This window comes from Symsagittifera roscoffensis, unplaced genomic scaffold (genome assembly GCF_963678635.1).
Source record: "Symsagittifera roscoffensis unplaced genomic scaffold, txSymRosc1.1 SCAFFOLD_140, whole genome shotgun sequence".
Taxonomy (NCBI): domain Eukaryota; kingdom Metazoa; phylum Xenacoelomorpha; order Acoela; family Convolutidae; genus Symsagittifera; species Symsagittifera roscoffensis.
Genome location: NW_026971414.1, coordinates 39538 through 66935, shown reverse-complemented (window position 1 = coordinate 66935; position 27398 = coordinate 39538). Strand labels below are relative to the sequence as shown.

At 33.3% G+C, this 27398-nt stretch overlaps 1 protein-coding gene across 1 annotated transcript in view; it reads left to right on the top strand.

Annotated features, from left to right (window-relative positions):
- LOC134856435 (uncharacterized) overlaps positions 1–27068 on the top strand; it is a 66903-nt gene extending 39835 nt beyond the window's left edge. The window contains exons 2-3 of the mRNA XM_063872716.1: positions 22001–22156; positions 26578–27068. Of these exons, the coding sequence (XP_063728786.1) occupies positions 22001–22156; positions 26578–26924 (503 nt within the window). The 3' untranslated portion in view covers positions 26925–27068. The remainder of the gene's footprint in view (positions 1–22000; positions 22157–26577) is intronic.
- The last annotated feature ends 330 nt before the right edge of the window (positions 27069–27398 follow it).

Here is a 27398-nt window from a genome sequence, read left to right as displayed (position 1 = left end):
TTTTGCGGAATTTCCTCTGAGAAAAATTCTCATACAAAAAAATCAGACACAAAGAAAATATGATACTAATACTATATCAAGGTAAACAATTACCGTAGCAGAGCAATTGAGAAATTTGGTAGATAATTATTTGGAAATTTCAGAAATTTTAAAGAATTTTTAAAAGATTAGAGACAAAGTGATAAAAGAGAACTGAAATTAATCGTCGCGAGAAATATTCCAGAATAAATGAAAATGCTTCGGCAAAATTAGGAATTTGATAAAAATGTCTGATTGGTCGAAACTTGAAAGTTTTTAGCTATTTTTCTCTTAGTTCTTGTGAAAAATCTATCAGATTCGATTGGATGTAATTCAGTTTTGTATGGTTTTTAATCTATCAAGAAAACAATTCACGCTTCATTAATTCCGTGGGGAAATGGTATTAGCTATTTGTCATATGATCGTGGGATAGTTAAGTGAAAATGATAAGTTAACTCATAAAGTCATTAAGTATATTGGATCTGTCATCCATTCTCCAGATAACCTGGAGAATATAAGATTAAGTGAGATAAAAAAAGTAATCAACCATGAGGAGCTGTGAAGATTGCCCTGATATCCTGTGGAGCGGAAAATTAACATGTCAAAGATAATCCCTTCTTGTCAACTTTCCCCAGATAACCTGAGGGAATAGAAATAAGATGGAATAAGTATTTAATAGACTTCTTCGAACAAAAATTATTCTGTGATATATTAATCTATGACCTGATACTCCATATCGAAACTTAATTTTTGTCGAAACTTACCATGTAATTTTTTTTTCAAGATAAAAAGATTTTTTCATGATAAAAACCTATTTGCAAGTAAAACTTTTAAAAAATTCGAAAAATTTTTCTGAAACTTACCATCTGAAATTTACCATACAGAAGTTTTGAAAGACGTGATAGCCCTTACATGTCACAAATTGTAGATGTTAGCTAATAAACGCAAGTTTCAGCAAAGTCGAGCTCCAATAAGTTCGGGCGCCGATAATTTTTCTGAAACTTACCATCTTACCATCTAAAACCTGTGGTAAAACCTGTAATCTATCTTAATACATAAGAAATCTGTTCCATATTTTAATCCATAGCTTGCAGACAGGATGCTCTATTGCTTATCTGGATACATGTGTGTGTGCATCCCCCCACCTCTGCTCACTCTTTTACTACTAACATCCTTTACAATCATGGGGAGATTAAACGAAGCATTTTTTATTTGTTTAAAAAGTCAATATTTTATCCCATAAATCTCAAAACGCCTAAATGGGCTGCCGAAAAGTTAAGGGGTGTGCCTGAAATTACGGGAAATCTTTTTTTAAAATTCATAGACATTCAGTTTTACTTTAATTCTGAAAGTTTTGTATTCCCACGGAAGAATTCTTTTCAGACTTTTTAAAAGGAAACTGTTTAAAATGAATATTTTCCTTCGAAGTAGGTTTTTCTAGTCATTTTCGATCTACGAATGTTAAACTACAAAAAAAGTTAAAAACTTGCTACCAGTTTTTGATGACTTCTGAAAAAAAATTTTCTTACGAAAAAAAATATTATCTTTTGTTCACTTTAAGTAAAAACTTAATTTAAAAAACTTTTTCTTTCGAAAAAAAATTTTGTTGACTGAAAAAGCGAAATGTCGTCAGACATAGATAGAAACACTTTCCTGAAACTTTTTCAAAGCTTTTTCATTTAGTTGTTTGTAAAATTAATGACTAGCATTTTTTACTGTGTATTCTATGTATTTAAACGTTTGACCAGCACGATTGATCTCTGGTGGTCAACTCAGGTGAGATTTTTGCTTTAAAATGGTTTGTTCACTTATTTTTGTATGAAAACACTTGCGGTCACATTACGAGGCCAAACTGTGCAGTTTGTAAATTGTGGGCGGATTCCGCAACAGGCCAAAACGAAAATGAACTGTATTGCTCGAAATCGCGATGAAAAAACTGTATTGCTCAAAATTGCGATAAAAAAGGAACTTTGCGGAATCCGCATAAAATTTTACAAATCCGCTACAGTTTTTGGAACCCATAAACAAATAATAAAAAATCTGCATAGTCAATGCAATTTTAAGTGGAGTCCGCAACTTCAAGTGGAACCCGCAAGATGTAAGCGGAATTCGCAAGCTGTAAAGGGAACCCGCCAATTGTATGTAGAATCCCTATTAATTTAAGGAACTCACTGACATTTGCGGAATCCGCTTAAGTTTGCAGAATCCAGAACAACTAGCTATATAAGCTCCTTGCGGATTCCGTAATAAAATTAAGATGCCGACGAAATTTACGTTGAATATATTCGGAAGCGGAATCCACAGAAATTTTGTATGCTAAATTCGCTTACATTTTGGAACATGTTTAACGAATTGAGGCTGGAATCCAGTAGCACACATGCATACAAAATTGCAGTTCAGAGTTTGGTCTCCTAATGGATGTCTGTCATGATCACCGTTACTAGCAGATAACAAAAATATTGGTGACAAATTTATTCTTCAATTTTTTTGCCCTAATATTTGGTAAATTTCATCATTTAACACATTTCAACGCTTCAGCTACTGAACGTAGTATTATTCCACTTGCATGACAAATCTCAGTTATGATTTTTTAATAAGCTTCAGTGTATACAGTTTAAGCTAAAATTGCAAAAAAGTCGCGGCTTGGCATCAAAGCGGAAAAATAAATCATGCGTTAAGTTGTGTTAAAAATTAAACAATTAGTTTTTTTTAATTGTGCAGAAGAAATTTTTTTTGAGTTACATGATTAAAAAAACAACAACAGGTATTTTTAGTGAATTTTTTATGGTAATAATCTTGCACCTAAAATAAGTACGACGGTTGCATGTAATACTCAATGACAGAGGGTGACAATGAATACACTGGAATTTTTATTTTTTTTTAAACTAACTGTGATTTTCTGTGGGGTAACTCTAGGACGGCTATGTAAAAAAGCCATTGAATCGGTTTTGAGTTAGGTATGGAGGTCTAGCTCATAGAGTAATTTCGGATAGGGTACACCGTCTGCTCGTGACACTATCTTATTTTCGGCCGGATAGATTCGTGCAACTTCTTAGTCTAATACCGATCCTAATCTTACTCTTATTACTGCTAGTCTCAGGGTGTTTAACTAGTCTCTGCTAGGCTCAATAGATCTAGAGTATACTGGTATTGTTGCGGCTGCTGAAGTACTCGGGAGAGTCAACTATTTTCTAAGTTAAATTCAAATCTCTCTGGTGCTGAAATTACAAGTAATTTCAGCACTTACAAATAAGTGGGCAGTTAGTTAGATGGATTGTGATTGGTTAATATTAAATACTTTACAGTGATTAAATGTCTAAGTATTAAATAATAAAATGTAGTTTGGATTAGGTTCCACCCATCCGGGGTTTACAGAACGTCTTGAGTCTTATCTCTTTTCTTCTGCAATTGAAGGATGGATGATGAACGTTGGTATGTGGCAAACATCATTTTCTTTTTTTTCTCGTTTTCTGGAGAAGAGAGGTCCTTGACTAGAACCAATGCCTTAAGGAAGGTCCAGGACGCTGAAGTTGATCGTTCAGCAACGAATGTGATTCCCAATGAATGAAATCATTTAAGATTCCAGAATCCAAAACGCTTTGCTATGTCATTTCTGCTTGCATTTGTGGGGGTGTTGTTTGTGATCAACCTCGTCTGGGAATGGCGTGAAATTCGTGTTTGGAAGGGATGCCTTGTTACTCGGGTCTGTACGTATACTTGAACATCGAGGTGGTCATTGGTCTGATTCAATGAAGTCCTTTGCTGCGAAGTCAAGTCGTACTCTAAATCCTTTGAGTTGTGACTGTGTGCGGCATGTCGGTTGTGGTTGGTAGTCATTCTTATTCAGGTTGTGATAGGGTCGTCTAGTCTTTGGATGTTCGTCTTTGTTGTTGTGTATGATCTATATACTGCATACTATGATTTACATTTTATAATTTTGTTAATTGTTTTTTAGTTATGATCTTGGTTAATTGTTTTCACAAAAGCTTTTTATTTTAGTTCAGTTATTTTGAAGAGTTACTCACCCTTGAGTACCTCTTATTAAAAATAAAAGTGTGGTCACAAAGCGTGGTGTAGCGCGGTGGGTTAGGCCGGCTATAGAGCATGCTCAGGAGTCCTCTCTGGTGGGTTAGGCCAGGAGTGGGAGTATGATTTCGTGCTGTTTCTTTGAGGGGTCCTGTTTTGTGTTAACATTATATGGTAAGTTTTTCTGGGTTTTCTTATGTTGTTTATGGTTGTGTCCTTTTTTCAAAAATCGAATTGGTTTTGGTATGGGTTTGTCTTTCGACTTTTTTGTGTTTTATTATTTCTTTCGTTGACTTTGTAATAGTCTTCAAAAGAATAAATTATCCAGTTTTAAGCTGGGTTAATCCGGTTTGGGTACCGTTGGTGTTCTTTTTTTATTCATGCTGTTATTTTATGATTTGTGGTGTTTAGTCATTTGCGTTGGTTAGTTTAGTATAGTGTATAATTTCATTCCAACCGGGTTAAAGGAAAGTTGGAAACTTGTTATCATTAGTGAGAGTTGTTGTTATTTAAAGCTTGGAACATAAAATCATTATTTTAAACAATTCTTCGTGGGCGAGCTGTGCGAGTTTGGATAGAATTCTTGTGCGAATGATAGAAAAGGTTAGTACTGCTTTAGAAATTTATAAATTTACTGCTTGAATTTTGAATTTTACTACATTTGGGGGAATTCGAAGTTAGAAATTTTCATCGTATGTAAGTTTACTGCTTGGTGGGGAAAAATTTATAGATTAATTTATTACCTTTTTATGAATTTTAAGACATTATGTAGTGCGAACAGTTTAGATTATGGAAATTGTTTTATCAAAATTGTTTTAGCAAAGAAGTTTGATGAATTCTAGTTTATAAAAGTTTTCTATTTTTTTTTGTCTGTTTTCATTTTGTAGATGATGGTGGTGAGAGGGCTAGAAAAATGAAATGAAACATTATAAAGAATGGTTAGTATCTTTATATTTATTAGTGAATATAATTTAAATATACTTATCTTAATCTTCAGGGAAAAAGCCGTGGGGAAAGAGGTCTTGAATTAGTTCTGATGATGTCAGTAATTTAGCTAGTATACGAATGATATTTTTAGTTTCGAGCAGTGGCCAAAGCAATTGAAGTGCTTTGATGATTTTTATTTCTTCGGTGCCGACTGCAAATTCATGAGGTGTGTTTTGAATTAAGTTATAAAGTTTGTGGTTATATCTAGTGTTATGTATAAATTCAAGGATTGGGATTTCGATGGGTTGTAGGAATTCGTGCGGGATGAGGAAGGGTCGGGATTCTTTGTCCTGGAAAGCATTGATGATGGGGCAAACTATATACATTTGGTGGACGGGATCGTAGTTACGGAGGATGCCGTGAAGGTTAGTATTTTTGATACAATAAGTGAAATTAAGGAAAAACGGTGATGTGTATTTTGAGTTAATGAATTGAAAACGATGGTGGGGTTGTCGTGAAGGTGTGTGTAGATGGAAGTGATTTTGGATAAAACGATAATATGTATAAGTATGTGTTTGTTTAGTGCGTAACATAATATCGTGGGAGCAGTGCAGATCTCGTTCCTGCGGTGTAAGGAAGTGAAAGGTTAGTGTGAATAAATCAAATTTATCTTGGAAGCTTTGATAGGCTTGTGTATTAATGAGGGCTTCTGAAATGATGTGATCGTGTTTTTTATCAAAAATATTAAGTGTAAATATATATGGTGTGGAGATGAAGAATTTTTCTGTTAGTTGTGGGTTAGCAAAGCGGTCATCATCTAAAAATAGGTCTTTGTTAGGTCGTATGATGTTGTGATCGTAGTATTCAATAGTGAAGTCGTTAGCGCGGGGTGCGGTGTATTCTTTTAATAACTTTTTAAATCCTACATATGTGAATTGTCGTAGTGTTAGTGCTGTTGTTAGTCTGTATAGCATATCTTTACATAGTTCATTATCAGTTGTGGTATTATATAATGGTAAGTAAAGGGGGTTAGTATAGTGATAGTATGATGTCCAATGAAGTGTTGGCATTAAGACATATTCGTCAACAAAATTCGTGATGTCGTCATTAGTGGTAGGTGTATTTAAGGTGTATTGATGGAATGATGGTAGATTAGTTTGTAGAAATTGGTTGGTATTTTTATGTTTTGGGTGATCAATATATTCCTGAGCTGTGCCTGGTTTAGTAGTGAAGGGATGATTTGGGAATTTTCTTTTGAAATTGCGATAAGCTCTGTTAGTGCTAATTGATGATTCTGTGGAGGTGGATGATTGTGTTAAAGATTGGGTATATTCAGATAGTGGTGTTGGTGTTGGTGGGTCGGATGATGTTGTCATGGAGGATAGGTGATTTATGGTAAGGGTGTGTGGATGGATCATTTGTTGTTGGAGTGTTATATAATTATCTAGTTCTGGGGAAATTTGTGGAATATCTGGGGAATTGTTAGCTGAACGGTTTGAAAGGGATGAACTATACGTTGGGGTAACTTGGGATGCATAAGAGGGAGTGGAAAGGGATGGTAGTGGTTGACTGGCATTGATGGTTCGGAAAGGGGTTGTGAAAAAGTAGAGGGGTTGGTTTGGGAGTAAATGGAAGGAGAGGGTTCGGAGTTGGCAAATTCGTCGGGAGTTTCAAGGTCTGAGTTATTAAATTGTGAAATTGTGCGAAAAACTGAAGCGTCTGAGTTAGTGTCCGAACTCGTGCTGGATGGTATGTTAATTACAAAATCAGGTGGGGAAAAGCGAAAAGTGGTATAATGGGAACTGGGTTTTGGAGATTTGCTGGGTGGGAATTTGAACGGTGGAGGGATCCAAGTTGTCGGCTCATCGTGTGCTAAAAAAATGATTATTTTGAGATTGAAAAGTGGTGGTGTGGGGTTGTTCTATAATTTGTTCGTATGTACTATCATTTTGTAAATGATTTGTCGTTATATGTTGGATAGGGCTGTGTATTGAATGTGGTCGAAAATTGGGATTATTTGCGATTGCTAAATTTCGAAAATTTCTGGGAACTAGGGATAAGGGATGATTTTGTGGTAGGGCTGGAACTTGTGGTGCTGTAGGTGTTGTATCTACGTTATTGTGTTCTTCGTCATATGTATTTGGTCTTGTGGCTAGTTTTGTATTATATTCTTTGACTTGTGCGTCTAGAAGTATTTTGTTTATGGATGATGAAAATATTCCAAAAAATCCTGCAAATAATATGCGTGCTACACTTGCTTGGCGGTTGACTTGTGTGTGTATAGCGCATGTATTATAGATTCCTTTCAGTAGTGAGAAAAGAAATCCTATAAAGTTAAACATAGCGTATAAGATAGTCAATCGTTCTAAGATGTAGTAGGGCCATCCTAGAAAAGCGAGTGTTTCGTTTTTTAGGGTTAAAAAACTGAAAATATTTATGGGTGAAATATCTTGTGGTCTTTATTTTTTGCCATTTAAGTATATATAATCTTTAATATCTTTGAAATATCCACTGTAATCTTGAGTGTATATGTCTGCAAATCCTGCGGTTTCTGCAAGTTTTCTTAAATTTTGATCAATTGATTGTCTTTGTATAGTGTCCATTTTTGTGAGTAGTTCTTGGAATTGTTGTGTTCTAATATGGTGTTGTATATCAGATTTAGAATAAATTCCAATGGATTGTAGATCTATATTGGGGTTTCGAGCAATGGCTCTTATGCTTTCTGGTGAAAACTTTTTCAGTGTGGTTACATTAATGTAGGGTATGGTGTTAATTGAGTGGTTGCATTAATGTAGGGTATGGTGTTAATAGGTAGTATTTATCTTCGTCTGGATTTAGTTGTACTACATTGTGGCTATTTTCTGATCCACATGGGACTGCGGTATCCCAAAAATATGTTCTTCTTGAGAGTTTGTCAACAAAATGTACTTTGTTTTTATAGAATATGGGTATCCTTTTATAGCAACGTTTGTCTTCAAAAACGTATAATGGTGATACTTTTTTAGTGCAAGTATAAAACCATAAAATGTTTCCTTCGTAATCAAGAAAATTTGATCTGTTTCCTGATAATAATTATCCTGCATAGGGTATTTTTAATACTGCTAATGCGAGTGATTGCAATATTTGTGTCCGTTCTAGTTCGCATACTTGATGTAGTTTTTCTAATTCAGAAAGTGACATTTCTTGAAAAGTTCTACTAATTGTGTAGTCTAATTTCATATCTAAATGAATGTCATAATGTATGTTTCCAAAGTATGTTGTGTTCATAAGTGATAGTTCTTGTAATCGTGTACTTTTTCTGTCAATTGGTGTTAATTTTCCACCTGGTTGACTGGTAGACTTTTGAAAATTAACTGGGGTGTAGGGTTTTCCGTCGTATTTATATTTTGCTGTTGCGTGTGGATCTACTTTGATTTTTCCAGTGGTCATGTCGAAACCTTCTTCGTATTCGACAAGTATTTTGGAGTATTGTGTTTTGTAGAGTGGGTTTGCGTATTTACATGCAAATTCTGTTTCTTGGTAGATTTGAAAACGTGTAAATTTGATTTCTATATTATTTAGATTTCTGAAATTATAACTTCGCTTGTGAAGTGTGTTTACTTGTTCATATGGGATGGATTCAATGAAGTATTTTTCATGAAATTTTATCATTCTAGCGTGTATTCTTGCTACTTGAAATGTTGTGCATGTATCTTCGGGAAACCAAACAATTGTTGCTTGGGTTCTTGTTGTAGGATCACAATATCCTTGATCATTTTTGCAAGGTAATCAAATTCCTTGATAGATCATTGTGTTATCTTCTAAATCTCGTGTGAGTTGTATTTTTTCGAGTTGTATTTTCCAATCAAAAAACATTATTTTTTGGTATCCTCTATTTTTTGTATCTGCTTTACAATTTGAGGGGTCGTTTATTCCAATGTGTGGTATCCAATGTTTATCGTCGGGGTCATAAGTTAAACGTCCGTGTGCGACATTGAATGGGTATTTGTCGTCTAATTTGATATGTCCTTGATAGCGTTCAAGTTCTGCTTGGTGTACAGAATCGCTAAAGACATGGAAGTGTACTATTTGTCTGTCTGAGTGCTTGTTATTTGTGAGGTTTAACCTGTGTAATTCGACTTTACAATCATCGGGATTGAGATGTAAAAGTCTTTCAATGTTACTTTGGTAAAATGATTCGTGGTCAAGTCTGTTTTTATTTCCGTTTGAAACTTGTGAGCAATGTACTTTCTTTTCGGAAAAGGTTGCTGTAAATTTATATCCGGTGACTGTTGTTGCTCGGGCTTTTGAGTATAGTGTTGCTATTATGTTTGCAGTTTCTACAGCTTGTGGTTCTGTTTCGCATTGTGATACTTGATTTATTGCGTATTTTGTAGTGTTTTTTGTTCGTTTTCTTCACAATCATAGTGTGTTACTAGTAAGTCTTGAGGTCCTGTGCGAGGAGATGGATTTGTGTTTTGTTCGGAAATTATAAGATAAAAGATGTGTAGTAAGATTAATATCCTTAAAGTATACATGTGTATGATAGTCCTGAATATGGGTTAAGAAATGTTATAAATCCGATTGTAGTTTTTGTATATCTATCGTTTTTATATATTACTTCTGTTGTAATAAATGGTGGTGGTAGTGTTTGAGCTGTAAATTTTGAAGGACTTAGTGGATAAGGATGTTGAACGATATTATTGAGTTTAACTGTAATTTCAAACTTTAGTTGAAGGCTGTTTTGATTTAATATTTGTACGTTATGTTCTCGGATATCTTCGTGGATATCTTGTCCGTATTGTAATCTGTTAAGTGCCCAACTGTGTAGTCGGTGGCTTTCGTTATGTTGTCCTAACAATGGGGGAGGTGCTACAAATGTATTCCACTCTAGTTTTAGGGGTATATTTGTAGATTGTTCACTATATCTAGTTTCAATATCGTGTGAGATATTTAAAGGGAAAATTGATGGTGAAATTTGACTTAGGGATGGTGTTGATGGAAGTGATAGTGTTTCTGGTAGAGATGAAAATGTTGTTTCTGACGAAGTATCTATTGGGTCGTTGACTAAGTTAGGTTCTCCTTGAGAGTAGGATTGTGTTGCCCAATGGGGTAGGCGTTCGTTTGCGTTAGGTTGGTTAAAAGGGTTTTCACGTATTTGTGCTGAGGTTGGTGTTGATCCTAAATGTTCTGAGTGAATGTTGGGAGTTAGCGTTGGTGTATCTGGGAGCGTTATACTAGAGTTTTCTGAAATTGATGGGGTTGGAGATTGGGGCATACTAAAGTTAATTCTAGGAGTTTGAAAATTTCTATTTCTTCTTGGATGAATGATCTGTCTAGTTACTTCGATTGTGTTTTGATTTTGGCTAATGTGTCGGATTCGATTTAAGTCTTGTTGAAGTGTAGGGTATAAATTATATGTTGGTTCGCTTAGTGATGCTTGTCTTTGAACTGGTTCTAGGGGTTCAGATAAGGGAGCGTGTCGTTCAAAAGTGTATGGGTTATCTTGAAATGAAATTCGTGTGGATGTTTGCGGGTTTTGGGTAGTTGTTGGTACCGTTGGATTTTCTTGGGAAGTTGTCGGTGAAGACTGATTTGGGGGTGTTTGGTTAGCAATTTTGAAAGTGTGTTTGCAATATTGAACAACTTAGTGAGAAGATTTATGTTTGTTATAATATTCTTCAATGAATAGAATCAAAAGAATCGTGGCTAATGCGAATGTTACTATTGCCTTTTTATACATTTACATATTGTCATAATTAGGGATGTTGTAAATGTGAGGAAGATTATGAATAGGAGAAAAATATCTGTTCTACTAAAAATTGTTCGTTTCATTTAAATTGGTTTTGAAATTATCGTACCTGTATATGTGGTCAATGAGTATGGAACAATGGGAATATAGGGCGTATAGGGTGTAGAAAATCAAAGCTATGTGAAAGAAAATTATTAGTATTACTATGAAAAATTCAAAAATGTCAATACAAAGTATGATGAAAAATTTAGAAATGAGAAAAAGTTTGAAGAAAAGGTTTAAGAGTAGGTTTTTTATGAAGAGAACTGTAGAGAAAAGAAGCATTTGAGAAAATGATTTCTTCGTCGAATATTTTTTGAATTGCTGGGGCTATATTCAAGTGTGATCGGATTATTTATTGGTTTTTAGACAAGTGGGTTGAGTTTCTTGAAAAATTGTTGAGGGCTTATTTTATGGTGCTCGGGAGGTCTTATTGACTTTATTTTTATTTGGTGGGTAATCTGGGATATTTTTGAGAAAATTGTACATTAGGCTAAATGATCATGGTTCATTTTTTCTCTAGGCTAATTTGCCATTTTTGGTTGGGGGGTTTTGGAGGGTAATTTTGGGAAAATATTGTTGATCTTGGGTTATTAGATAGGGGAGGGTTGGAATATTATCGTGATATTTGTTTTAGTTGTCAAAATTTATCGAGTTGCTTATTTTTGACCTGGAGGTTGTAAAGTTATAGTTACAGATATGCCTGGAGATTAATGTCTATCTGCTAAGAGGTTGATATTTAGAGATTCGGAAGTGGTGGATTTGAGTGAATCTTATTGGTTGATTTTGAACTAGAATCTTTGTGTTTATCTCAGCATGTTATTTGGAAAATATGAAAGTTAAAATGTCTGAGATGTAAATGAAGGTGAAAATGTGTGAAGAGGAAAAATTATTTCATTTTTGAAATTCAACTTTCTTTAATATTTTAGATTGTGGGATGAATGTTTTATAATTTTTACGTGGTTGGTGTCTAAGTCTTGATGATTCTCTATGTGTAGATTTTTCTTTCTGTTCTTGTGGCAAGATTTTTTCTATCATTTTTCTATTTTTTCTTTTTTTTACTGAATTATTTGAATCTAATTTGTTTACGTCTTTGTGAATTCTGTCTTGTTGTTGAATTTGTGTGTGTTGATTTTTATTAGTTTTGTTTAATAATGGCTCTATTTGTGTGTTATTTTGAATAACTTTTAAACCGGTGAAAGAATATAGTTGAGTTAGTTCGCGTAAAGCGTATTCTTTCGGATGATAAGGTAATAGATTGTTTCTGTGTTGGACAATTTCTTTTTTTGTTGTGTCTGTAAGTTTATATGTGACTTCAGTTGGTTTATCAATTATTTGGTAGGGTCCTTTTCTAAGTGGCTGCAGTTTTTTAGAGATTCCTTTTTGTGTTTGAAAATTTGGTATTAAAACAAATGTTCTTATTTTTAAATCGGTGGCTGGCGTAAATCGTTGATTAATTTGGTGATTAATATTTTGTCGTTGTAACAATTTCTTTGTTACTTTTTGGTAGATTTCGTTATGCTTTTTATCTCTGTTTAAAATCCATTCGGTGTGTGTACCGGAGGCTAATTTGAGAATTTGTGGGTGATGAAAATGATCTTCATCATGTGTATGTAATGATAGGTTATAGCATATTGAATCTTTAGTCGGTTTGCAATGTCCTTGTGCATTTTTATGTGCATTTACTGTGAACATTATTGGTTTTCTTGGTTTTTGGTTGAAAACCATTTCATATGGTGACATTCCTAAGGTTGTCGTTATTTGTGAATTGTATGCTAATGGGAATAATTTTACATCTGTTGACCATTCTGTGTATTTTGTATCATTTCCATTTATGATACATCTAAGGTATTCTTGTAGAGAACGATTCATTCCTTCGACTAATCCATTTGTCCAAGGTGCATGAGATGTACGTGGTTTATGTTTTATGTTGTACAGGTGACATAGTGTGATTATTTCATTATTAATGAATTCCGTACCGTTGTCTGTTACTAGAATTTCTGGTAATCCAAATTTTGCTATCCAATGTTCGTAGAGTGTTGTGTAAGCGTAATAAGCGTTACAATGTGGTACTGGGTTGAGTGCTACATAATGTGTAAATGCGTCAACAATGACCATAATGTATGAATTTCCTTCTGAGGATGAGGAAATTGGTCCTTTTGTGTCAAATGATATTCTGTGATTAAACTATAGACTTTGTCCTTTAAAATCTTGTTTATGTGCTATTTGTTTCTGATTTGGGTAAGGTTTGTTTAGTTGACATATTATACAGTCATTGCATAATACTTTTATCCAAATTGGGGCATTTGGAAAGTAAAAATTTTGTGTAAAATTTGAATATGTTTTTTCTGATCCGGAGTGTCCTTTTGTATTTTGTGTATGAGTGATATTGAATGCTAGTAATATCATACTTAAGGGAAGACAGGGGACTTTAAAATCATCTAGTTGATATTCTAGAAGATCTGTGTTTTCGTTTATTGTTGTTATTAAATTTTCGGAAATAGCGAAGAAGTGTTTTGTTTCCTAAAATTGTAGTATCAGCTTTTGCTGGTTTTGTTTTATATTTGTGCCATGATTTGAGTTGTCGTATAACTGGGTCTAAATTTTGATATCCTTTTAAAAATTCGAGTGTGATTTTTTCTGTTGGTGGTAGAAAAATATTGTCAATTTCTGTTTTTGATAAAGGGATTGTATCAAGTGGGTCGCGAAGGTTAAAAACTTGGTTGATAGTATATTTTGTGTCTTTAACTTGTGGTCCTGATAAATTTATTTTATCAGTTAAGTTTTCTTTTTCAACTAGTGGAAAAAGATCTTTCTTTTGAGATTGTTGTTTGGTTTTCTTTTGTTTTGTATTATCTGTTATCCATTGTGAGTGTGGAATAGGTTTGAATGTTGATGTACCTAATAAATCAACTTCGTAGTGATTATTTTGACAATCTAGGTAAAGTGGAAAATGTTGTAGATTATTTATTTGCGTTTGGTCAATATTAGTTTTTACTGCGTATTTGCATTCTAATCTGGGTGATGTTTCGTCTTTTGCAAGATAGAATTTAATGTTATTTGGTATTTCAACTGTAGTTTTTCGTGTAAGTAGTTCTGGTGGTGTATTTCTACTTAAGGTGTCTGGTAATGCAAGATTTTTTCCTGCTGTCCAAACTATGTGTAAATTTGGGAATTTCATTAGAATTAGTTGAAATCTATATACTCTATGATTTGGATTTGACTTTTGTGTAAAAAGAAGTACAATTGGTTTGTGATCTGTGAATAAAACTGTTGGATGTTTTGATCCAAGGATTAGAAACTCGTATTCTGTAAGTGTATAAATTATAGCTGTATATTCTCTCATTAGTGTGGAGAGTCGTAATTTGGCTTGAGTAAAAAGTCGTGATTTTGCTGATATTAGATTCATTTTGTTTGTTCCACTATGTGATTGTAATAGTGCTGCGCCGATGCCAAAATTTGAAGCATCGCACATAGCGTAAAATGGCTGGTTCGGATCTGGAATTGTGTTTGATATTTGTTCCGTTAACAGTTTTTTGATTTCTTCAAATCGTGTTTGATGTTCAGTGGTCCATTCAAAATTATTTTGTTGTCTGAGGATGTTATAAAATGGTCTTAAGTATGGTTGCATTTTGTAAACGTATTTGCTTAAGAAATTTAACGTTCCGAGGAATTCTTGAATTTTCTTTTTATTTGTTGGTGGCTGGAGTTTTTGAATTGCGTCAATGCGTGATTTTAATGGAGTAATAGTGTTTTGTTTAATGTTATGTCCTAAAAATTAAACTCGTGTTAGGAAGAAATGTGATTTATCTGGGGCTGCCTTCAGATTTTCGTTCTGAAGAATTTTATGATATTGCTCTAAAATTGTAAACATTTCGTCTTTAGTTTGCGATTGCATGAAGACATCGTCTAAATATGTGATTGCGTTTTTCTTTAGTATTAGTGGTCTAAAAATTTTGCTCATGAAGGCTGAAAAAGCTGCTGGTCCTATGGATATGCCATAGAATAATCGATTAAATTCGTGTTGTTGATTTCCAATAACGAATTGTGTTAGACGTTGTGACTGTTTGTCTAAAGGCATTTGGTTGTAAGCACTGTTCATATCTGCGGTTGTGAAATATTTTCCGTTAATTTTTGTTAAAATTACTTGTATGGGTTCAATAGGCCAATTACATTTGGATTCATCAATTAGTGAATTGAGATATCTGGCGTCTAAAACTATCTTAAGTGATTCGCCTTTTGCTAAAATAATAACGGGGTTGATAATAGTGTTACCTTTTGGTTGTTCTTCTTTATTTACTGGTAATATAATTTCGTATTGTTCTAAAATATTTAATAATCTGTTGACTTTGTCGTGTAAGTGAATTGGTACTTTGCTTGCTCTTTGTTTTTTGAAAATTGCATCTGGTTTTAATGGAAGATGTAGGGATGAACTGACTTTTCCTACGTCAAATTTTGATGTTGCGTAAACTGATGAAAATTTTAATAGCTGTTGTGCTAGCTTATCAAATTCACTTTGTGTTATCTGTGAGTGTTGAAAATTGAACATAGTTATAAATTTCTGTTGGTCTTTTGTATATTTTGTTATATCAAGAGTTGGTTTTAAATATGGGGTTTTTGTGAAATAGTCTGTATTTCTTTTTTCATTACTTATTATATTATTTATAGATAATTCTTCGTTGAGAATTGTGGATTGGCAAATGTCAAGTAATTGCAATATATTATTAACTCTGTATGCTACTTCTTTTACAGGTGAGGTTGTTGCGTTTGTCTCGCAATATCCTAATAATCCTAGGGGTAGTGTTATTTTATTTGGTGTCTTATTATATACGTGTAGTGAAATAATATCTGAATTAATATCCTTTTCATATCTTATTGATGATATAGTTATTTTTAAAAATTTGTGAATTGGTCTGAATTCAAAATCTGACATAAAGAGTTGTTGTTTATGTTGATTTGTGTTATACTGATGAACTTGTTTTATGGAGAATTTATAGACAGTTCCTGATAGTGGTTTCAGGTGTCTTCGTTCTTGATTATAAATTGGGTAGAATTTGGAGAAAAATGGTGGTTGTTCGTTTAATCTTTGGAAAAATGTTAAAGCGGTGTTTTTTTTTGTGTCTTTGTCTGTTATGTGTAACTTACTATTTAACATATTTATGGTTGGTATATACTTAGTAATAAATGGTATGCCTATGATATTGTGCTTAATATCAGTGATATGAAATGTTTGTTTGAATGGTTTGTTTAGAATTTTATTTTGTTCCATTGTTCTTGTGGGAACAAGGAAAAATTGGATTTCTCCATAGTTCGTTAACATTGATCCTTGTGCTGTTGCTAACTTGCTAGATGTTTCTAAAGGTTTTAAATTTGGATGTAATAAATTGATTTCATTCCATGTAGGAATATTGATGATATTTGATTCTGCGCCTGAATCGATTAAAAAATCAATTTCAAGATCTGGTGGTTGAAATTCTTTGTTTTTTGGACTTTCTAAGAGAAATGGGATTGTCCAAATTTTTTCTCGTGGCTGTTCTTTTTGGATGTTCTGATATATGTGATTTGTAGTTAGGTTTTTTGCTTTGTCTTTGTCAAATGAATTTTCCATGTGAATTCTGTGTAATTCCTGGGTGGTTTGTGTACTATTATTAGTCGGTCCTAAATAATAATTATTAAGGAGTTCTAATTGATTTTCATATATCTGTGAACTAAAAAGTTCTTCGTATGTGATTGATTCATAGTCATTATCAACAGTTATCATGTTAATTAAGATATTATTATCTGTATCGCTTTCACTGTCTGTTGATTCGCAATTAATGTGGTTTACTTGTAATTCCCCTATACCTGGGGGGTCTTGGGTTATTTCTTCGTTTGTTTGTACTTGATTAATTTGTCTTTGGTGTTTTGGTGTATTGCTTCTATGTCGATACTGGGAATTGTGATGACGATTATTATTCCTAACAGGTGATTGGGAATAATTTCTATATCGGTTATTGTTACTTGAATTCCGATTTTGTGAGTTATTTCTGGATCTATTGTGTTGATTGTCATTTGATCTATGATAGTTTGATCTGTTGTATGAGTTATTTCGTGATCTATTGTTTGGATAATTATTACGGTTGTTGGAATAGCTTCTATTTCTGTTGTTTGAATAGTTTCTGTTCCTATTATTTGAATAGTTTCTATTTCTATTATAAGATGAATTTCGTGACTGATTGTTTGAATACTGTCTATTTCTGTTTGACTGGGAACTGGATGCTGAAGAAAATTGTGTTGAGTTTGAATTTGATCGTGGATAATTGTTTCTACTATTTGATCGACTATATCTATTTTGTGAGAAGTTTCGTGAATTACTTCGTTCAGGTGATCTACCTCTATAACTTGAGTTATACGGTGATTGATTTCGAGAATAGTTTTGGTTGCTTGAAAGTGGTTTTCCAGAACTATTGTTACTGTATACATTTTTGTTTGGTAGGTTTTGATCTTTTTTCATGTATTGATAAACTGATTTGTTTGGTTCTTTGTGTTTTTGAGGTTTATTTTGGTTGTCTTGCTGTTTTTGTCTACATTCAGAGATACTGTGTCCGTATCGTCGACAGTAATAACACCATTTCTTAAAAGATGGTTTGCCTTTCCAGTTTGGGTTCTTTTCATAGATGTTTAAAATTTCGGTGATTTTTTCAGATAGGTCTACATCTGGTTCTTGTATATTGTTAATGTGTGTAGTTTTTGTTTCAATGTGATTAACATATTGTAATTTCAAGTTTTCTGTTTCTTCGAGTTTCATTGTGATCTCTGCTTGTTCTAATTTATCGACTAGTTTTCTGAAATCTAGATCCGGTTCTCGAATTGAGGAAGGATGAGATGCTCTTTTTTTTATTGCAATTTTTCTTAATTGTGGTGTTAAGGTCATCATTAAGATTTCTGTCATTTTTGTGTTTTTATAATTGTGTGTATTAAGCGAATATGCTTTTCGAACTAGTGTTTCGATTCTGACTGCTAGTTGTTTTATCGTTTCATTTGGTAATCTTCGAATTTCATTACATAAAACTCTTTGATGTTGTTTGTTTCTTTCAGAATCAAACATTTTTGAGAATTCCTGTGTGAATCTTTTCCAATCTGATTTTATGTCTATAGGTTGTACTGAAAACCATTTTTGTGCTGCGCCATCTAGTGTTGTTTGTATCAACGCTGTGCGGCGATGTATCCAATTGTGATGGAGTGGTGTATTTATTGGTTCAGGTCCTATATTTAAAATCAGATTTGCTGTTACTGCGTTTAAGTAGTCTTCTACTGAGTATTTAGGGTCTGTTCCTGTAAATACCATGAGTGGTTTATTTGATGTTATTGATGATCCTCCCATGAGATATGGGTTCATCGTCATTTGTGAATTGGTATTTGTGAAAAATTTGTCAATTGATTTTTTGTGATTTCATGTTGTTGTAGATAATATGGTAATGGGATTTCATTTTGCATTTGATTTGGTGGATATGAATGCATAGTCATTGGATTTTGTGTTTGCATTGGTTGAAAAAATTGTGTATTGTATGAGTTTGGCATTTGTGGTTGTTGATGCTGAGTATCTAGCGGGTTTTCAGGAAAAATTCTTTTATATTGAGTATGTTGTGGTTTTCGTGTTCGATACTCTTGTATGTATGTTTCAAAAATATCTGGTAAATGATCATCATCGGATGATACATAATCCGTATGGTGAGATTTCTGTTGTCGATTTTTATTTTATTGAAAAAATGGGTAATTTTCACTATAATCTTGTGTAGGATGCTGATTAGGTTGAAAATTTACTGAATTGTTGGTTGTCGTTGGTCTATCTCAATTGTGGGAATATACATGATTATTATTAGGTTTTCGTGGCGAGTAGTTTGTTCATGGTGGATGTGTGTAATTATAATTGTGTTCTGCAAAATTATTTCTTGTGAATGTCCTTCTTGGTTTTGGTGGTCTTGTCATTGGTCTATATGTTTGGTAATCCATATGTGAAAATTTAGGGGCTAAAATGGCTGAAGGTTTTACAGTTGATTGTAATGTTCTTTGTGGTGATGTCACTTTATTATTTTTTGGTGTTGTGAAATTTGGATGTATTGGTGAAATACTTTGTTGCGTAGTTGTTATTGTCGTGTGAACAATTTCTTCATTTATGAACTGTGATGGTGTTTGAATATCTTGTTGTGTAAGATTTCGAGTTCCCTTGAGGTCTTCATTATGAATAACCGTTGAGTTTAAACTATTAGTTTGTGTATCAGGCAAAAATGTATTATAATTTAAAGGTGTGGCGTCAATTGTTAATGGTATAATATTTATATAATTTCAGTGAAAAGATATTGTATCTATCGCTTGACTTGAAATAGCATTTGGGAAGTGTATAAATAATGGATGAGACCAATCGGGGTCCCAAACATAATCTGATTGTTCATGAATGACTGTGTCGTCAGTGTTACTTTGAAGTCTAAAATTTTTTCTTGCTTCGTGTATTAAATCTATATTATGTCCGAAATAATCAATTATAAACCATGCTAATATTTTTTGTAAGTCGTGTTTGGAATTTTGTGAAACGTCATTATTTGAAAAATTTTCACAGATTGCGTATAAAAATGTAGAAAATGCAGTGATTTTGTTTCTAACCTTGGTGTGTCTAGATGTCTGAATTGGTGATGTACTTTGGGTTTCTGTTGTTTCTAATATATTTAGATTTGTGTATATTAAGGCAAAAACTTCATTTGTGAATATTGAGTTTGCTCTCTGTGAGTTATGGTATTGTATATTTTTAATATATTCTGTGAATACTTTTGAAAATTCGAGATCAAGATCATCTGTTTGAACAAAATATTTCTTGTTTTCTGGTGTCCAGATTCCTATAGTGTAGATACCGTATTGTTGTGTTATTTTTGCGATATCTTTTATATAGTGATCTATTAGTTGTCTTCTTATTCTTACATCTGGAAATTCTGTTTTACATGGACTGATTCCTGGTTCAAATAGATTTATGAGTAAATTTTTACAGATTTTATTTGTCCTTTATCAGTATCTGAGTCTATAACAAAAGGAAATGCTTGTTCGTGATCTATGCTTTTTTCACTTTGAGTATGGCTGCTCATTGTTACGTTTGATGACTGTTAATAGATAATTGTTAATGTGTCTGATTGGTTGACTCCAATTGTATAGATGTACTGGTTTATGCTTGTGTTTCTTTTTTATTCTTTTTTTTCCTTTTTTCGATGAAACTGTATTTGTTTCTGAGTCGGAAAAATATACTGAATCCTGAATTGGATAAGACTGATTTATTGAATCTTCTACTTTGTATAGTGCGTCAAGACTACTGACTTCTGAGTCGAAAAATGCGTTTCGGTGTTTTGAAAATCTTTTTCGTGTTATCTGTCTTTGTTTTCTTTGAATTGTTCTTTTTAGTGATTGCCGTTTTGTGTGAATGTATTCATTTTTTTGTGTATGCGGGGTTATAACAAGATCGTATTTTTGATTTTCAATTTGACAATTGTGTATGACGATTGTTTGTTTATTTGCTAGATTTTTTAATGACATAAGGTTTAGGATGATGGGTGCAAGGTTGTTTGTAAGTGGTTTTAAAGACTGTTAGTCCTTACGATTTTTTGGTTAGCTTAGCCTGGGTTTTTTTATTCAGGGTTGGAGAGAAAAGTATATCGATTCCGGAGAATGATTTTTACTTTCTCGTGGCTAATATAAGCTAAGGTGTTAACTTACTTAATCTTACTTAGGGGTAGTGATTGTGTTCAAGGGTTGGAGAATAGTAAATCGATCCACAAGGTTCAGGTATAATTAGAACGCAAGTAGTTCGTTAGGTACTATTTTAAACTTACTAAGTCTAAGATTATCCTGGGTCGTATAAGAGGAGGGGTCAAGTGAAGGATGAATAACCGAAGTTCTTCACTGTTTAGCCTAATTTAAATGGTTAGTGCTTGAAAAATTTCTATTAGTCCTAGGTCTTTTGAGAAGGTTGGAGAGTGAATCGACGTTTGAGGTCGTTAGACACTTGATAGGTGGGTGTGGGAGAACAAAATTGTTCTTTTGATCCAAGGATAAGCCTTGATGATCAGAATTAAAATTTAGGATAGAAAATTAAATTAGATCCAAGAATAAGCCTTGATGATCTGGTTTAAGATTAAGAAGTTTTTAGATTTAGAAAGTATAAAGTTTAAAATTTTGAAATAACAATTTGTGACTTTTAGTTTTGATGAAGTTAGTTTATTTATGATGGCTGTTATGATTAGGTGATGAAGCTGGGACAACAGGATAATTAATGCTTACTAACGATTTATTGTCATGCTACTAATTTTTGTTTTTATTTTGAATAAATTATTTTAAAATATGTTTTATATAGTACTGCAGTTGAAGAAACAATTAGTGATGTTTTTATCAATCGTTATTGAACATTAATAATTTATTTAGCGCCTGGTAAATGCATTGAAGATTTTTCTTCAAGAACTTTATGTTTGCGAATGGAAATCTAAATTCATTGCCGGTATAATTCTAAATATAAAAGTTTGTTGTGGCTTTTGCCGTACGATCATGAAACTATTCGGTAAGTTTCTTCATAGTCGTATGTCGTCTCTTGTCCGAGGTCTGTTTCCAATACGTCGTTGTTCTAGTATTGTTCGGAAGAGTGGTTTTGATTTATTGAGTCGTAGAGACCATTCAATTAAATTATTGTCGTATAACATTTTGAAAATGTTTTTGTCTATTTTCTAATCTATTTTTTCTAAGCTAATTTGTTTTTTAAGGTCTTGTTCGAGACTTATGGTCGCACCAGATGAGTTAGGTATGGAGGTCTAGCTCATAGAGTAATTTCGGATAGGGTACACTGTCTGCTCGTCACGCTATCTTATTTTCGGCCGGATAGATTCGTGCAACTTCTAAGTCTAATACCGATCCTAATCTTACTCTTATTACTACTAGTCTCAGGGTGTTTAACTAGTCTCTGCTAGGCTCAATAGATCTAGAGTATACTGGTATTGTTGCGGCTGCTGAAGTACTGGGGAGAGTCAACTATTTTCTAAGTTAAATTCAAATCTCTCTGGTGCTGAAATTACAAGTAATTTCAGCACTTACAAATAAGTGGGTAGTTAGTTAGATGGATTGTGATTGGTTAATATTAAAAAATTTACAGTGATTAAATGTCTAAGTAATAAATAATAAAATGTAGTTTGGATTAGGTTCCAGTTTTTCATTTTTTAGCTAATATTTTTTCTATAATTTTGTACTTTTTAGATATCCCCAGCACAATCAAAGCTGCAAGAGTGTGCATAATCGCAGATCATGTGTCTTGTATCCCACTGGGAATACTTCTGATAATGATCCTGTTGCCGGTCAAAGATGACAAAGGAGCTCTCATCATTGCAGCACTTTTGTGCGCTTTTCTGCACCGTGAGTTGTTGTGTCATATTAGAAACTCCAATTTTTTGTTTCCCAATTCTGATGGACTACAAAACTTTTTCTTTGAATTTTTGAGCCCATCTTTTTTATCGCTTTAACAATCACGCCTAACCGGTTAGAGCAAATTGTCGAAGCGTAGTGATCTAATCCGTCTAGTCGATCAAGGTGGGGCTGTCTTCTAAGATGTTGCAAAATTCTTGCAAAAAAGAGTTATCTTGCAAGATCTTACGAGGCGGAGGTATAATCTTGTATGTTCTTGCAAGTCGGAGATTATCTTGTAGAAATAATGATAGAGGGAAAGCATCTTTCAAGAATCTTCCGAGATTCTTACAAAATGCTGCAAATTATCTATAACTCAATATGTTTAATTCCAACTTTGTAGGCTGCGAGAGAAAACCAGTAAACTTTTGTGCACTATTCCATCTAGAAACAAACAAAATTCTTGTTGCTGACTTAGATACTTTGATCACTTTCAAAATAGTTATTGGTTTCTAATTTGACTATTTTAAACTCATTTAAATTTCGGCAAACGATATTCCTCTGGCCTAAGAAAACTATGAATTTTCAATGTCTGAACTTTCCATTACACTAAAATTTTTAGGCCTGTCGAACTTTTAGGACAGAAAAAACATGAATTAGGCCTGTCGAAGACTTGGGTTATTGCCTTGTTAAGAGCAGATTTGAGTCAACAAAAATCTCCAAAAAATTTGAAAATGTTGTGTGTTAATTTTCCTTGGTATTTCGCTCAAAATTTTCGAACAGAATTGCTTGAGACAGATTAAGTGATCGAATCGACCCATTCTTGAATGCAAACTATAACATAAATTTGCAAAGTAAAAATTCAGAACTTTTCTCTGCTACAAGCAGTCTTTGTTGTTTAAGTTTTTTTTTGTGCGATGCTTTATTTATTAAAGCTGTATATCAGAATTCGAACAAAAATTGTTTAGAATAGCCAAAAAACTGAAGCATTGAACCTAAAACTGGGACCAGAAAACATCCTCACATCAAAATCTGTCAGAGGGAGGATATTAACTCCATTCTCAGTTAGAATTTTCAGCCAATCAAAAACCGGGATGGATAATCTTTGAAAGCTTGTTTCACATTTTTGTTTCACATTTTTTGTTTCACATTTTTGTTTCGCATTTGGCTTCTCTCAAATCACTGAGTCTTTCCACGGTTTAAAAGAATTACTCAATCCTCAAAAGCAACCAATTTAGGTACCCTATTTTAAATTAAAACTCGATTGTAACTACTTGCTGTCATGAGAGCTGCTGAAACAGGACAAATCGCAAGAACAGACAACTCGTAGAAAATAGCAATAACCACAATTAAAAAAAACGCTATAATTTGTGAGAAAATCATCTAATTACCCCTAAGTCAAGACCAGTTTCCCCCATTAAACATCAATTGATCTTATACTAAATTGAAACAACAATTGTGGAAAGACATGGGACATTTTCTTCTTCGTTTATCACTAATGATTGCGCCCAAAACATTGCTTGCTTAAATTGTTAAATTATCATTTTGATTTCTAAATATGCTTCTACGCATTCAGAAAATGTTGCAACTCACTAAAAATCAGCGGAAAAGCAAATCTGGATCTTTGAAGATGAAAAATTAGTTGAAGTTCAATTTATTGAAAAAAGCGGTTTAACTACTGGGAGATGATCCAAAAAAATCTTGCTAATCACAAGTATTCCCATATCATAGCTTATTTGCGGAGAAAAAATTGGATCATTTATACTCAGTACTAAGCCCAAAAAATGAAAAGTATTCTTTCTACACTTGTCGAAAAATCAAAAAATTTCTTTAAAAACATGGTAAAAAACCTAACCATTAAAACTGGAACGTAGAAAAAAAATTGTGGGGGAAAATTCGTAAGTAGAAATTCAAACAATTGGCTCTTTTCCAGTTCCCCCCTTTCAAAATACCGAGTTTTATATTTGATTTACCTGTTATTACGGCTAAATGCGTGATGTTACGCTGTAAAGTATGAACAACAAATCCGTTCACAGTTGTCGATTTGTTCACCACGCCAAATTTCATTTTATTATGGCAACGTTAAATAAGCTTTTCAAAATTAAATTTGAAAGGGGGGAAACTGGAAAATGGTCGAAAAACCAATAAATTAGCCGGGTTTTTCCAATAGACTGCCTGTGTTCACCAGTGAGGCAAACTTGAAAAATCTCGGGCGTTACACATTTTGGCACAATGATGGCACATTTAAAAGTTTCTCATCTTTATTCTATCAAGCATACACTTTACATGATGTTTTAAATAATTGCTCCCTCCTAACTAAACACATTCGGTTACAACAAAAATCAAAGTTCAACGTAAACTTAACCCAGAGCCAAAAGAAATTATATAATTGACTAAAAATACATTGTTTCTGCTTTCAAGTCGGATTTACCACAGCGTCTAAAAAAAGTGCTGCTTTCATTTTGCTCAGGAAAATTGGCACAAAACAATAGAAATAGGACTGACGTTTAAAAACAGGAAAGATACGTCTTGAGAAAGAAAAAGAAACCGTTTATCGCGCTGGCTCTCATTCTTGAAAAAGTCTTGAAGCTGTTACTAGAATCATTATACGCTCAAACCTTTGTGCTCGAGTAGCTCCGATCATATCTCAAGTTTTTCGATAAAAACATGGTTTGGAGGAGTATCTACGAAGAATTCTACAAAAAGATCCAGATTTCAAACCCGATTTGTTGAGTAAATTCAACAATGCGAAAATTGAAATTAAAAAACCAACCATTGGATCAAAGGATTGCACAGAGTTTTCTACTAGGAATGAGTTATGCTCACCCCATTGTGTCAAATTTCATTCAGCAAACAAGAAGGACAAAAAGTTAACGAAAAATGCTTGATTTGATTCAAAATTAGAGAAAAGCTCCTTAAATATCCTAAGATCAATTGCAACAAAAGATATCAGGAACTACTAAAATGTTTGAGCAGGAACAAAAACACATCTTTACTTGTTTTTTGGCGCAGACTAGGACAAACTTAGTTGATTCAGTGGTTTTCCTTTGATCAGTAGAGAATTTTGAATGATATAATGGGGTTCACCTCTGTCCTGCAAAATTTGTAATTTCTCATCATGAAAATTTCCTTCTGTTAAAATATAAGAACAGTTTTTGTACTCAAAGAATCATGACAAGCTGCTAGACGTTCAATTGTTTCCACTCAAATTTTTTTCAGCGGAAAGTGCGCATAAAAAGCGCATTCATTTGGTTCAAAAACTGAAACTGTGCTAAAAAAACAACTTTTTTGCTCCAAAAGTTAAAATTCTTCTCAATTCCCGACCAAAAAACACGCGATGGCTTAGAACTAAATATTTTTGAGCGGAATCCAAAAGTTATTATCAAAAGTTTAAATAGTATTTTCAGCAGTTTTTAAGTCGTTCGAGTTCAAAAAAATATTATTACGAGTCGTACATAGTAATGTTTGTTCGTCACTGAAATCAAGAGACAAATTTGAAACATGTTTCAAATTTTCCGTGGATTCCGCACATAAAAAATTGTAAACTTTGTCAGAACAATAGTTTGGTCAGGGCTCCCGTAAATAGCGAATAAATTTAGTTGTTCTGCGTTCCGCAAAATGTAAGCGGATTTTGCGAACTGAAAACTGATTCCGCAAATGTAAGTAGATTCCGCAAAATTTTAACATATAATGAAATTAATACAAAACTGTGGATTCTATAAACTGTTCCAGCTTCCGCAAATTATGTTCCGGATTCAGCGAAATAGCTATTTTTGGAGCACTTTTAAAGGGGGAGGGTTCTCATGCTTGAAGGACCGAATGCTTGAAAAGATTCAAACAATCAAAATCGCTAAGCGCTTCTATTGGCTAAATGCCTCTCTCACAATATCGAAGTCAATATTAACAGAAAATATATTAAATCAGTGGAAAATAATTAAAAATATTACAGATTGCGGGTTACAACCGCATTACTTTTCAGATAGTCATCAAGATTAAAGAGTTCAAAATCATAGGAGTTTTTCAGTCTTGAAACTCATCTGCTTATTATCTAATCGGTCATTATTAACACTAATGGCCTGGATTTATTTTCTTACTTTGACATTTTTGCGATTTATTTTTAGATTTTGAATACTCAACTCTGATTGGCTGAAAGTAAGCTAAAATTAATTTCAAGCATTCGGTCCTTCAAGCATGAGAGACGCCACCCTTTTAAACAATACAGTGTTCAAGCTATTTGTTCGTGGAATCCAAAACAGCACAGTAGATCAAAAAGAAATAGCAATGTTGCAAATTCCCCTGCAAATATGTTAACAGTTTGCTCGGGATCAATTTACAAAAAAAAATTTGCGCTACTTAATAATTTTTAGGAATAATTTGGACAAAAGTAGGCGACTTTCTTTAACTGATTTTAAATTTGATAACTTTTTTTTCAGAGACATTCATTCTTCTGACGAGCGTTTGCATGACAACCGACTTCAAGAGAGTCGAAAGACAACAAGTAGGTTGGGGGTCTGGCCTCACTTGGTTATCCTGGTTTCTCTCTTTCGCTCTCTTGGCTGATCTCTTTATCCTCTCTCTGAGTTTCCAAGGCAAGAAGACTCAACAGCCGCAAATGGATGACAAACCACAACTAATTGTAAGCGAGCAGCCTCCCGGATATTCATTATTTGAGGAACAGTTGAAAACAAATCACGCCGATGACCAACGAGACAACCATCACAAAATGCGCCTTATAATGAACTCTAATTGCAAAGAGCAGACTCAAAAGACCAGTTTTTAAATTCTTGAACTGTTTATTGAAAGTCAGGAATGGTTTTCACTGCGAAAACGGTTTGATTTCTAAGGCTGTTTTCTCAATTGATAAATTGGCTGGTGCTCTCATTATGCATTGTCTTGAAATCACATCTTTGTGCACGCTGTAAAAAATATCAGACAATGGTTAACAGACAGCGGTTAATGGACAAATAGCTATGAATGTTCTGATCACAAAGATTGAAGTCACGAAATTTAGAAAAGATTGAAAAAAATTAATAAAAATTATTTTTAAGATTTGAAAAGAATTTTTTTGTCTGTCAGAAACATTACGAGGCCAAACTGTGCATTCTCTGCATTGTAAACGGATTCAGCAACAGGCAAAAATCAGATTTTTTGAGGAATCCGCAACATTGTTACTTTTCTTTGATCTTGTAAAACCTTGTACCGCTCAAAATCGCTCCAAAATGGGCGAATTTGCCGAATCTGCAACGTTATTTGT